This window comes from Hyla sarda, chromosome 4 (genome assembly GCF_029499605.1).
Source record: "Hyla sarda isolate aHylSar1 chromosome 4, aHylSar1.hap1, whole genome shotgun sequence".
Taxonomy (NCBI): domain Eukaryota; kingdom Metazoa; phylum Chordata; class Amphibia; order Anura; family Hylidae; genus Hyla; species Hyla sarda.
In genome coordinates, this window is record NC_079192.1 from 21,373,197 (window position 1) to 21,387,524 (window position 14,328).

The 14,328-nt window shown below is 43.5% G+C and overlaps 1 protein-coding gene across 5 annotated transcripts in view; it reads right to left on the reverse strand.

Moving 5' to 3' along the window:
• The window catches only part of LOC130367602 (transcription factor HES-7.1-like), a 31,220-nt gene that overhangs the window by 275 nt on the left and 16,617 nt on the right, over positions 1–14,328 (reverse strand). The window contains exons 1-3 of one of the 5 annotated variants that reach the window (XM_056570129.1): positions 7,771–7,910; positions 6,199–6,294; positions 1,546–1,813 (exon numbers count right to left, since the gene is read on the reverse strand). In XM_056570129.1, coding sequence (XP_056426104.1) covers positions 1,546–1,813; positions 6,199–6,294; positions 7,771–7,821 — 415 coding nt within the window. In that variant the 5' untranslated portion in view covers positions 7,822–7,910. Of the gene's footprint in view, positions 1–13; positions 1,814–6,198; positions 6,295–7,770; positions 7,911–14,328 lie in introns of those variants that run through there. The other 4 variants (XM_056570128.1, XM_056570127.1, XR_008892108.1 and 1 more) reach the window with 4 other exon arrangements.

Consider the following 14,328-nt stretch of genomic DNA (forward strand, 5'->3'; position numbering starts at 1 on the left):
CATATACAACAAAAAACCTATGCTACCCCAGGTCCCCCGCAGTTCCTGTTCCACTCCTTCTGGTCCCCCTATGCTCCTGTCTTCTTCTGCTTGTGACATGAGATCACAGAGCAGGACCTGCCTGCTCAGCCAATCACTGACCGCAGCAGTATCCTGTCTTGGCCAGTGATTGGCTGAGCTCTTGTCTAGGAAGCAGAAAGGAGACAGGAGCATCGGGGGACTAGAAGGAGACAAATGGGAGCTGCCGGGGATGAGGAGTAGGTAAGTACAGCTTTTATTCCCCCAAGCAATATACAAGCAGAATACCTCTTTAAGGCACAACCGAAACACATCAGGGGAAACACTGTTATATACTATATCGTACTCCAAGTACCCTTCGATTCATGCCTTATGGTTGCTATTATCACTATTGCCTGCTAACTTTATATACGGGGAAGGGCTCTCTTAACCCCTGATATCGAGGCTATCAATGCCCCGATGTTGTAGCTTCAGGGTCAGGACCCAGCTTCTTCTGGTTAATTCAATGGGTAAAAAGGGTCATTTTAAGTGCCTGTTAAGGGGCAATGTATTTTCCTAAATATTTATCCAGTGGGAACCAAGGCTGGATTGTGATATGACCTTACCCAATGTGATCATAGATTATAGCAAAATGGCCTGTTTTATTGAAAAACTGGACCCTGGGTAGGGCCCACCTGCTCATCATTTAACAAAGATTTTCTTGTGAATTCAATATAGAGAAAGAATAATAGTTAAATCACACAGTGTAATGGTTATTTTTACATTACTTGTGGACTAAGGCACTTAAGGGGTCAATAGTAAGTTCATGAAGTTCCCATCATAAAGTGACCCCTAGGAAAAGAGGGTCTTGGACAAGTAAACACTTTGCCTCTCTGTTAAATGTTCTACGTGTAGCAAAATAAATGTGGGCAACGTGTCCCCTTTGCCCACTCCCACTCTGATTTACACCAACCTCTTACGTCTAATTGGCCACCAAGACGTTGTAGGCCCAAAATTTTGTAATACAAAATACAAGATATAAAGAACTATTGTTCGTGTCTACATGAATCTTAACTTAAGGGTTCTGAACCCTAAGCCTAGGGCTCAAGTTCTGCATGAACGCATGGAAACTTAGATTCTGAACTTTTTCCATAGCAGGAACACCATTCCCATTAGCAGGAGTCCTGCAGGACCAGCCCTTGAGTGGGAATCTTGGGTGAGTTCCCATACTTTTTTTTTACTTTTTTCCTAGGACTTGACCCCTGCCTAAAGCATAACCTTATTTATAATACCGGTGTCTTTATAAATGGTCTAGTGGCCGTTGAGCCACCTTGGGCCCAAGGGCCCAGGGTCCAAGTGCAACTTTGTATCCTTCATAGCTGTGGTATCTCAGTACAACCGCCTACAGCCATGGTCTCCAGGACTTGCACGTTTGGTCAGGATGCCAGTCACTTTGGATATCAACATCAGCATTATTTACAACGGGGTTGCGATTATGGTGGTCAAGCCGTTTTGGATTTTCTGTAGACGTGGGATGCAATGACCTACGGAAGCGGAGAGAACGTTGGTCAACTCTAGAAGACATTCTTGTAGAAGACAAGTTTTGGCACAAGAAGTCCTTGCTTGAAGAAGACAACTGCCGATTCCGGGTGATGAAATTCACGGTGGTCCGAAGACATTGTTGGAAGCCGGATCGGTAATCAACAGATTGGAGGTCTTCATGGAACCTCTCTGTGGACCAGATTTTAGACTGAAGATATTCGACCGTGTACTCCAGGATCTCTGCTTTCTCCATCTTTGGATTCTTGAGCTTCTGCTATGGTAAAACAAAATCGATGGATTATACTTCACTTTTTTTTTTTGATGATCTTAAAGGGGTACTCCCCTGAAAAACATTTTTTCAAAATCAACTGGTGCCAGAATGTTGAACAGATTTGCATATTACAGCTATTTAAAAAAAAAATCTTACTCCTTCTAGTTCTTTTCAGCTGCTGCATGCTCTAGTTCTTTTCTTTTTTAATTTCCTTTCTGTCTGACCACAATGCTCTCTGCTGACACCTCTGTCCATGTCAGGAACTGTCCAGAGCAGGATAGGTTTGATATGGGGATTTGCTCCAACTCTGGACAGTTCCTAAAATGGACAGCAGAGAGCGCTATGTTCAGACAGAAAGGAAATTCAAAAAGAGAAGAACTTCCTCTGAAACATACAGTGGCTGATTAGTACTGGAAGAGTTAAGATATTTAAATAGAAGTAATTTGCAAATCTGTTTAATATGTAAACATCTTCTCAAAAGTTTACACAATTTTAGATGCTTATTTTAACATTTTCGTCAAAATTTTGGTCCCGGTAGGACATCTACTGGATCACTCAACCCAAAGTTTGCCTAGTCTAGTAGGTTGAGTTACATGTATAAAGCAGGCCATCTACATTAGATCAGTAGAACCAGGGGGCCTCTAGCTATTGCAAAACTTCAACTCCCAGCATGGGAGGTATTCCAGGAAAAAAAAACTTATATATATATATATATATATATATATATATATATATATATATATATCAACTGGCTCCAGAAAGTTAAACAGATTTGTAAATTACTTCTATTAAAAAATCTTAATCCTTTCAGTACTTTTGAGCTTCTGAAGTTAAGGTTGTTCTTTTCTGTCTAAATTCTCTCTGATGACACCTGTCTCGGGAAACGCCCAGTTTAGAAGAGGTTTGCTATGGGGATTTGCTTCTAAACTGGGCGTTTCCCGAGACAGGTGTCATCAGAGAGCACTTAGACAGAAAAGAACAACCTTAACTTCAGAAGCTCATAAGTACTGAAAGGATTAATATTTTTTAATAGAAGTCATTTACAAATCTGTTTAACTTTCTGGAGCCAGTTGATATATATAAAAAAGTTTTTTTCCTGCATAACCCCTTTAAGTATGTTGGATTTCAAATGCCTGATCCTTTTTTCTTTTGGTTGGCAGCAGCTTACCCCTCCTCTCCCAATCCAGGACACATGCACACTCGGCTGAGACCAAGCTTGCATTTGTATGGAGGAATTGAAAGAAGAACTGTTGGACAAGATTTCCTTAAGTCAACAGTGTTCTTACGTGATTCTCCAGCTTTAGACTGATATTAGCAACTCAACTTGTAAGAAATAGATCCATAATGTTAAGACTTAAAGGGGTATTCTGGTAAAAAAAAAAAAAAAAAATTCATATCATCTGGCTCCAGAAAGTTAAACAGATTTGTAAATGACTTCTATTAAAAAATCTTAATCCTACCAATACTTATCAGCTGCTGAAGTTGAGTTGTTATTTCTGTCTAACAACAGTGCTCTCTGCTGACACCTCTGTCTGTCTCAGGAACTGTCCAGAGCAGGAGAGGTTTGCTATGGGGATTTGCTCCTACTCTGGCCAGTTCCTGAGATAGACAGAGGTGTCAGCAGAGAGCACTGTGGTCAGACAGAAAAGAACAACTCAACTTCAGCAGCTGATAAGTACTGGAAGGATGAATATTTTTTTATAGAAGTAATTTACAAATGAGTAATTTAACTTTCTGGAGCTAGCTGATATGAAAAAAAAAATTCACCGGAGTACCCCTTTAAGGTCACCATACACATTAGCAAAACAGTCAGACGAATCCTACAATTTTAGGGTGACCAGACAAGCATATAATGTGTATGGAGGCCTCAGAAATCTCCTTTACAAGTGATGTTGAGGAAGAGAAGGATCAGGCATGTAGGATTTCAAATGCCCAATCCTTTTTTTCTTTTCTTTTTTTTTTGAGGAAGAAGCCACAGTCTGACAACAGCTTACCTCCCCCCTCCTAGTTTAGAACACATAAATGCTCAGCCAAGCGAATGTTCATGTATTTGAGAGTTAGCTGTTGAAGGTGCATGGGCACCCCAACCCCTAGTGGACCCATAATGTAAATGTACGTCAATTCTGATCACGGCATCTTTAGGCAAATTATAGGTGCCAGAGGATTTGGTTGGGCTCATCAGACCTCCGGCAGCCATTTGTGCTCATCGGACCCCTGCAATTTTTAAATTTTTTAAAAAATCTTTAAAATATATATATATATATATATATATATATATATATATATATATATATATCGTACCCCCTCCCTAATAAATATGTAAATTATCCCCCTTCTTTCCTTAAAAAAAAAAAACATTATTAGCTGCTGAATACTACAGAGGAAATTATTTTCTTTTTGGAACACAGAGCTCTCTGCTGACATCACGGGCACAGTGCTCTCTGCTGACATCTCTGTCCATTTTAGGAACTGCCCAGAGCAGCATTTGTTTTCTATGGGGATTTTCTCCTACTCTGGACAGTTCCTAAAATGGACAGAGGTGTCAGCAGAGAGCACTGTGCCCGTGATGTCAGCAGAGAGCTCTGTGTTCCAAAAAGAAAAGAATTTCCTCTGTAGTATTCAGCAGCTAATAAGTACTGGAAGGATTCATATTTTTTAATTGAAGTAATTACAAATCTGTTTAACTTTCTGGCACCAGTTGATAAAAAAAAAAAAAAGTTTGCCACCGAAGTACCCCTTTAACCCCTTCCCGCTATAGGACGTATGCATACGTCCAAGCATCCGACATGTTCGCGCAATTGGACGTATGCATACGTCCTAGTGATCTCCGGCACTGCCGCGGGCAGCGCAGGAGATCGGCGACGGGACCCGGCTGTTAATCACAGCTGGCGTCCCGCGGCAGCTGCCGGAGCCGCGATCGCGCCAGTCCGGGCAGCATTAACCCCCTAGATGCCGTGATCAATCCTGATCATGGCATCTATGGTGTTGACAGGGGGAGCGCTCTCCCTCTGTTCACCAACAGCGGCGCCGCGATACGATCGCGGGTCGCCGTTGGTTGCTATGGCAGCAGGAGGTCAGATCATGACCTCCTGTCCGCCTGCTACAGAAGCCTGTGAGATCCAGCCAGAGGCTGTAGTGTATGCAGCTCACCAGGTTATACTGTACTGCAGTACAAATATATTGCAGCATAGTATAACCTGTAAAAAGTGTAATAAAAGTGTAATAAAAAGTTCTTCAATAAAAGTATGAAGTGTAAAAAAAAAAAAAAAAAAAAAAATGCCCCTTTCCCAATAAAAGCCCTGTATTATCACCAAAAAAGATCAAAAACACAAATATACATAATAGGTATTGCCACGTCTGTAATGACGTGTACTATAAAACTATAATATAAATTATCCCGCACAGTGAACGCCGTAAAAAAAACCATCAAAAAAAGCACAAAGGTAGCACGAAGCACAAAAATTATACCAATAAAAAGTACAGCTCATCCCGCAAAAAATAATCCCTCACTCAATGGTGTCGGACGAAAAATAAAAAAGTTACGGCTGTTGGAAAATAAATGGCAGAAAAAGAATTTTGCTCAGAAAAGGAAAAAGAACATAGAAAGCGACATAAAATGTTATCGCCATAATCCTACCGACCCACAGAATAAATATAACATCACTTTTACCGCACAGTGTACAGCATTAAAAAAAAGACAGAAATGTTCCAGTTTTTCACAAAAAATGCTGCATGTGTTAACAAAAATGCACCAGTTATATAAAGTACAATATGTCACGAAAAAACTCAGAATCGCTCCGCTCAGAAAAAGCGTTCTAAAGTTATTACCATTTAAAGAGATACATGTCATATTAAAAAAAAAGAGCCTGGTCATTGAGGTTAAAAATGGGTCCGTCCTTAAAGGGGTTATCCATTAAAAAACTTTTTTTTATATATCAACTGGCTTCAGAAAGTTAAACAGATTTGTAAATTACTTCTATTAAAAAATCTTAATCCTTTCAGTACTTATGAGCTTCTGAAGTTGAGTTGTTCTTTTCTGTCTAAGTGCTCTCTGATGACACCTGTCTCGGGAACCGCCCAGCTTAGAAGAAAATCCCCATAGCAAACCTCTTCTAAACTGGGCGGTTCCCGAGACATGTGTCATCAGAGAGCACTTAGACAGAAAAGAACAACTCAACTTCAGAAGCTCATAAGTACTGAAAGGATTAAGATTTTTTAATAGAAGTAATTTACAAATTTGTTTAACTTTCTGGAGCCAGTTGATATATATATATATATATATATATATATATATCTCAAGTTTTTTTTCCTGGATAACCCCTTTAAGGGGTTAAAGGTTGAGTGAAACCATAAAGCACACATCAGGTGTAAATTCCCATCATCCTTACCTCGTCTTTCATGGCCTCAGATAAGAGAAGTCTCATTTTCTCCAGGCAGCTGTTGATTCTCTCTCGTCTTCGTCGTTCTACTTGTGGTTTCAGGAGCTGAGAAGGAGGAAAAGATATTATAAGTGTCCGAATCTCCATCATGACCTCGTGTCACCGCAGGACCTTCTTCACTGAGATGTCCCGTCATTGACCCTGATAATAAATGTTGAGGAAGATCTCTTTAAAGGGGCACTCTGCCCCTAGACATCTTATCCCCTATCCAAAGAATAGGGGATAAGATGTCTGATCGTGGGGGTCCTGTGCCAGATGACTGAAGGCTCGTGGAATCACGGTCACGCAACACTTGCGACGTCACGGCCATGCCCCCTCAATGCAAGTCTATGGCAGGGGGCTGTGACGTCACGAGCGGGGCGCGGCCGTGATGTCACGAGCGGGGCGCGGCCGTGGGGTCACGAGCCTCCGGCGCTGAACCGGGTGCTGAGCCAGGTGTAGCACGGAGATCACGGGGGTCCCCAGCGGCAGGACCCCCGCGATCAGACATCTTATCCCCTATCCAAAGAATAGGGGATAAGATGTCTGATCGTGGGGGTCCTGTGCCAGATGACTGAAGGCTCATGGCATCACAGTCACGCAACGGCCGTCACGCTTCCTTCCATAGACTTGCATTGAGGGGGCTCGGACGTGACGTCACGAGCGGGGCACGGCCGTGATGTCACGAGCGGGACGCGGCAGTGATGTCACGAGCGGGGCACGGCCATGGGGTCACGAGCGGCCAGCACTGAACCGAGTGCTGAGCCGGGTGTAGCACAGAGATCATGGGGTTCCCCAGCGGCAGGAGCCCCGCGATTAGACATCTTATCCCCTATCCAAAGGATAAGGGATAAGATGTCTAGGGGCAGAGTACCCCTTTAAACATTTTACACAGTTCTTCAGACATCTTGACAAACTACGATGACTCCAAAGAAAAGGGGGGGCTTGACCATGACACCACGAGCCTCCGGCGCTGAACCATACGCTCTAACCAAACGCCGGGTGTAGCACGGAGATCACAGGGGTCCCCAGCGCGAGTGCTGAGTGCCGCACTAACATTTCCCATCAAAGGTGATAGACCTGGATCCTGATGGTAGTGTGAACACAGTCTTACAGCTTCAGATATGTTATAGTCAAGTCTAGACAGTGCTCTGTGAGCCAAATAGCCCAGACTCCAGACTGAGACCTTTCACCTGTAATAACACTACGTAGAGAGTCGAGTTGTCCTCCTCATGCGTTGGACTCACAGAGACTTGTCTAGACCGGACACGAATATTTTATGACTAGAATAAGAATTAGGGGGGAGATTTATCAAAACCTGTGTAGAGGAAGAGTGGGGCAGTTGCCCATAGCAACCAATCAGATCGCTTCTTTCATTTCTAAAAAGGCCCCTGGGAAATGAAAGAAGGGATCTGATTGGTTGATATGGGTAACTGCCCCACTCTTCCTCTACACAAGCCATGATAAATCTCTCCCTAGGTCTCTAAAGCAGCAGAAGAGCTTCCTTGAGTCTGTGATATAACGAGACTATAGTAACTTTACCTTTCTTCGAGCCTCCGGTGGGGACTTGGTGGCTTCCATGTCGCCTCTCATGGTCCAGACCCGACCGAGTACAAGGTGTCCTTGTCTGACAGAAACATTGAGATTTTCCCTAGTCGACCCTCACACAGCCTATTTATATGGTCTGGGCTCCACTTGGGCATTGTATACCCTCAACAATGAAATGACCAATCGGTGGTCACCCACCCAGTAGACACAGCCGGCTCAGTAATCCCATTGACTCCCTCCCCGGCCCGCGTCTTCTTCTCTTTTCACATGGGTAATGAAGTAATTCATTAGATCTTAAAGAAGCTGTGAAGATACCAGGATAGGTCTGATAGGTCCGGACTATGCGTGTATTAAAGGAGACCATAGACGGGAAGGTCTACCACCAGTCCTACTAAACTTTAACCCCTTAAGGACCAGGCCATTTTACACCTTAGGACCCGGCCATGTTTTGCACATCTGACCACTGTCACTTTAAACATTAATAACTCTGGAATGCTTTTACCTTTCATTCTGATTCCGAGATAGTTTTTTCGTGACATATTCTACTTTAACATAGTGGTAAAATTTTGTGGTAACTTGCATCCTTTCTTGGTGAAAAATCCCAAAATTTTATGAAAAATTTGAAAATTTAGCATTTTTTTTACTTTGAAGCTCTCTGCTTGTAAGGAAAATGGATATTCCAAATAATTTTTTTTAATTCACATATACAATATGTCCACTTTATGTTTGCATAATAAAATTGACAAGTTTTTACTTTTGGAAGACACCAGAGGGCTTCAAAGTTCAGCAGCAATTTTCCAATTTTTCACAAAATTTCCAAACTCACTATTTTTCAGGGACCAGTTCCGCTTTGAAGTGGATTTGAAGGGTCTTCATCTTAGAAATACCCCACAAATGACCCCATTATAAAAACTGCACCTCCCAAAGTATTCAAAATGACATTCAGTCAGCGTTTTAACCCTTTAGGTGTTTCACAGGAATAGCAGCAAAGTGAAGGAGAAAATTCACAATCTTCATTTTTTACACTTGCATGTTCTTGTAGACCCAATGTTTGAATTTTTACAAGGGGTAAAAGGAGAAAATGTATACTTTTATTTGTAGCCCAATTTCTCTCGAGTAATCACATACCTCATATCTCTATGTAAAGTGTTCGGCGGGTGCAGTAGAGGGCTCAGAAGCGACAAGGGGATTTTGGAGAGTACGTTTTTCTGAAAAGGTTTTTGGGGGGCATGTTGCTCTTAGGAAGCCCCTAAAACACATGGCATACCATTTTGGAAACTAGACGCCTTGAGGAACATAACAAGGAATTAAGTGAGCCTTAATACCCCACAGGTGTTTCACGACTTTTGCATATGTAAAAAATGTTTACTAAATTTCACTAAAATGTGTGTTTCCCCCCAAATTTCACATTTTTGCATGGATTAATAGCAGAAAATACCCCCCAAAATTTGTAACCTCATCTCTTCTGAGTATGGAGGTACCCCATAAGTTGACCTGAAGCGCACTACGGGCGAACTATAATGCTCAGAAGAGAAGGAGTCATATTTGGCTTTTTGAGAGCAAATTTTGCCCGGGGGGCATGTCACATTTAGGAAGCCCCTATGGTGCCAGGACAGCAAAAAAAGCCACATGGCATACCATTTTGGAAACTAGACCCCTTGAGGAATGTAACAAGGGGTACAGTGAGCATTTACCCCCCACTGGTGTCTGTCAGATCTTTGGAACAGTGGGCTGTACAAAATTTTTAATTTGCACAGCCCACTGTTCCAAAGATCTGTCAGACACCAGTGGGGTGTAAATTCTCACTGCACCCCTCATTACATTCCGTGAGGGGTGTAGTTTCCGAAATGGGGTCACATGTGGTGTTTTTTTTTTTTTTTGCATTTGTCAAAACCGCTGTAACAATCAGCCACCCCTGTGCAAATCACCTCAAATGTACATGGTGCACTCTCCCTTCTGGGCCTTGTTGTGTGCCCCCAGAGCACTTTGCGCCCACATATGGGGTATCTCCGTAGTCGGGAGAAATTGCATTACAAATTTTGGGGGGCTTTTTTCCCCTTTTACCTCTTGTCAAAATGAAAAGTATGGGGCAACACCAGTATGTTAGTGTAAAAAATAATTTTTTTAACACTAACATGCTGGTGTAGACCCCAATTTCACCTTTTCATAAGGGGTGAAAGGAGAAAAAGCCCCCCAAGATTTGTAAGGCAATTTCTCCCGAGTACGGCGATACCCCATATGTGGCCCTAAACTGTTGCCTTGAAATACGACAGGGCTCCAAAGTGAGAGCGCCATGTGCATTTGAGGCCTGAATTAGGGATTTGCATAGGGGTGGACATAGGGGTATTCTACGCCAGTGATTCCCAAACAGGGTGCCTCCAGCTGTTGCAAAACTCCCAGCATGCTTGGCCAGTCAACAGCTGTCCGGCAATACTGGGAGTTGTTGTTTTGGAACAACAAAATGGAGGCTCCATTTTGGAAACAGTGGCGTACCAGACGTTTTTCATCTTTATTGCGGAGGGGGGCTGTGTAGGGGTATGTGTATATGTAGTGTTTTTTTACTTTTTATTTTATTTTGTGTTAGTGTAGTGTAGTGTTTTTCGGGGACAGTCACACGGGTGGGGAATTACAGCGAGTTTCCTGCTGCGAGTTTGAGCTGCCACGCAAAATTTGCTGCATCGCAAACTTGCAGCCTGATACTCACTGTAAGCCCCCTGCCCATGTGAGTGTACCCTGTACATTCACAGGGGGGGGGGGGACACCTCCAGCTGTTGTAAAACCACAACTCCCAGCATGTCCAGACAGCCGAAGGGCATATTGGGAGTAGTGGTTACGCAACAGCTGGAGGAGAACAGTTTGGGGACCATTGTGTAGTGGTGTCCAAGCTGTAGCCCTCCAGATGTTGCAAAACTACAACTCCCAGCATGCCCGGACGCCAAGGGCTGTCTGGGCATGCTGGGAGTTGTAGTTTACAAGGTCCCATTAAAGCAATGCATTTCACTTTACGGCGACGTGCATTGCTGTAAAGGGCCCGACGCTGTATTCACCGCCGGGATCTGGGTCTTCAGGGATGAGGTAAGTACCGGGGCCGGGCCCCAGCACTCCCCCGTCCCCCCGCCGCGTCCTCCGGTCTCCGTTGCGTCCTTCCACCTCACTCCTATTCTTTAGCTTGGTCCTGGCTGTCTGTGACAGCCGGGATCATGCAAAATTACCGGGCGGTCGGGTCCCAGAGACCCGATCAGCCCGGTATCGCCGCAGATCGCAGGGGCGATTTCCCTAGCAATTTGCGGCGATTGCCAACATGGGGGGCCTACATGGCCCCCCTCTGCGTTTGCCCTGGATCCCTGCTGAGGCATTTCAGCAGGCATCCGCTTCCGATTTTTGCCCGTGGCGCGGCAGAGACCAGAGAAACACCAGGACGTACGGGGACGTCCTGGGTCCTTAAAGCCCAGGGTGCCAGGACGTTCTAGTACGTCCTGGGTCCTTAAGGGGTTAATTAAAGGGGTACTCTGGTGGAAAACTGTTTTTATTTTTTTAATCAACTGGTGCCAGAAAGTTAAACAGATTTGTAAATTACTTCTATTAAAAAAAATCTTAATCCTTCCAGTACTTATTAGCTGCTGAATACTACAGAGGAAATTCTTTTCTTTTTACTACACAGAGCTCTCTGCTGACATCATGACTACAGTGCTCTCTGCTGACCTCTCTGTCCATTTTAAGAACTGTCCAGAGTAGGAGAAAATCCCCGTAGAAAATATATATACTGCTCGGGACAGTTCCTAAAATGGACAGAGATGTCAGCAGAGAGCACTGTGCTCATAATGTCAGCGGAGAGCACTGTGGTCCAAAAAGAAAATGATTTCCTCTGTAGTATTCAGCAGCTAATAAGTACTGGAAGCATTAAGATTTTTAAATAGAAGTCATTTACAAACGCCAAAGGCGTAACACGTTGTAACCCCAACACCAAATAAAATGCAAGTCAATGTATAAAAATATAGAATTCTTACAGTAATTAAAAGGACATATCTCTAAAAATGTACGTACCGTATTTTTCACCGTATAAGACGCACTTTTTTTTCCCCAAAACTGGGGGGGGAGTTGGTGCGTCTTATACGGCGAATACACCCCTATCGCGTCGGTCCCTGTGGCCATCAACGGCAGTGATGCCCTGTATTAACCCTTCAGACGCGGCGATCAAAGCTGACCGCCGCGTCTGAAGTGAAAGTGACACTAACCCGGGCTGTTCGGGACCGCCGCGGTGAAATTGCGGCGTCCCGAACAGCTTACAGGACACCGGGAGGGACCTTACCTGCCTCCTTGGTGTCTGCTCCGTGCCGGGATCCCCTGCATGGCCGGCGCTCTCCTTCACGTCGTCGCGCACGCCGTCCCGTCATCCAATAGGAGCGGTGTGTGTAGCGACGTGATGGCGGCGATGGACAGCTTGGATCCCGGGGAAGAAGACGTCCGGAGCGTTGGGGACGCGGCGACAGCGATGGAGCGACATTCAGGGCAGCGGTGACGGGTCCGGAGCGGCGGGGACAGGTGAGTATTAACTCCTATCCAGTGGTCTTCAACCTGCGGACCTCCAGATGTTGCAAAACTACAACTCCCAGCATGCCCGGACAGCCAACGGCTGTCCGGGCATGCTGGGAGTTGTAGTTTTGAAACATCTGGAGGTCTGCAGGTTGAAGATCACTGTTGGGTTCAGAATCTTTTTTTTTCTAGGTTTTGCACCTATAAATTGGGTGCATCTTATACGCCGGTGCGTCCTATAGGGCGAAAAATACGGTAATAGACGGAATAAAAAAGATATATCAATCTATAAAAAAAATCATCTCTAGATATATATAGACTGTAGTCCCTCAAGGTACAATATTAATCGGTTCCAGGACGACCATTGTATGTTGAATCCATTGTATGTTGAGACCAGAACTCTATGGAAACCTGGTAATTGGTTCTGAAGCCCCAAAATGTCATCCAAAAATAGGAAAAAGTGAGGATTAAAGAAAAATAAGTAGATAACTAATATAGATAAAACAAAAGTAAGAAAGATCTGCTGGGAGCTGTAATCACTGTCTATTTCAGTGTTTCCCAAAGACGGTGCCTCCAGCTGTTGCAGAACTACAACTCCCAGCATGCCTATGTTTTGTTTTTTATATATGGTCTATGTAGAGGACAGGAGCTTCTTAAGGCTTCTTTTTTTATTTATTTTTTAAATCAGCTGGTGCCAGAAAGTTAAACAGATTTGTAAATTACTATAAAAAAATCTTAATCCTTCCAGTACTTATTAGCTGCTAAAGGGTGGGGTTCACACACTCCTTGTTTTTGCGGGTTTTCCGCTGCGTATTTGAAAGTGGGCGGGCTCTTCTCGACTATCCGCAGCAGATTTGCCACGGCGGAATTTACATTGCGGAAAATCCGCCTGCAAGCCCCATTGAAGTCAATAGGGACTGCGGCGGATTTTCCGCAACGTAAATTCCACCGCGGACAATCTGCTATGGACAGTCGAATAGGGACCGCACCCTTTCAAATACGCAGCGGATAACCCGCGAAAACAAAGAGCGTGTGAATGCACCCAAATACTACAGAGGAAATTCTTTTCTTTTTGGAACACAGTGCTCTCTGCTGACATCATGAGTACAGTGCTCTCTGCTGACACCTCTGTCCATTTTAGGAACTGTCCAGAGCGGCATATGTTTTCGATGGGGATTTTCTCCTACTCTGGACAGTTCCTAAAATGGACAGAGATGTCAGCAGAGAGCACTGTGCTCGTGATGTCAGCAGAGAGCTCTGTGTTCCAAAAAAGAAAATAATTTCCTCTGTAGTATTCAGCAGCTAATAAGTACTGGAAGGATTAAGATTTTTTAATAGAAGTAATTTACAAAACTGTTTAACTTTCTGGCACCAGTTGATTACAAAAAAAAAAAAAAGTTTTCCACCGGAGTACCCCTTTAATTACTATATAAATTAGTATTTATTTATTTAAATTATTTATTTATTTATTATTATTTATTTAAATTATATTTTTTATAGATTGATATACCGTATATTTTTTATTCCATCTATTATGTACATTTTTAGAGATATGTCTTTTTAATTACAATAAAAATTATATATTTGTATACATTGACTTGCATTTTATTTGGTGTTGGGGTCACAACGTGTTTCGCCTTTGGCGTTTGCAGGTATATAACCTTTAATGGCCATACACATTAGGCAACTGTTGGTTGACCCCTCTGAATTGAACAGGATTGGCTGACCTTCTAATGAATATGGGGGTCTCCCGATTGCACATGTTGGGAGATGAAAGATTGGGCAGGTTATATGCCCCTCGAGAAGTCTGGCAGTGACTTACCCCCCCCCCCTCTCCTTATTTATATCTAATGCATGTGTATGGGGGGAACGGGAGAGATAGCTGTTGGAAGAAGAAGCCCAGATGGCTTTTGGTCCTATAGGTGAAATGGCTGGACAATAGGGTCATGTTTAGGTATTTTGGCCACCCTGACATTATTTTTATATGCAATGGCCGGTATTTATCCAACCAATCCTCCA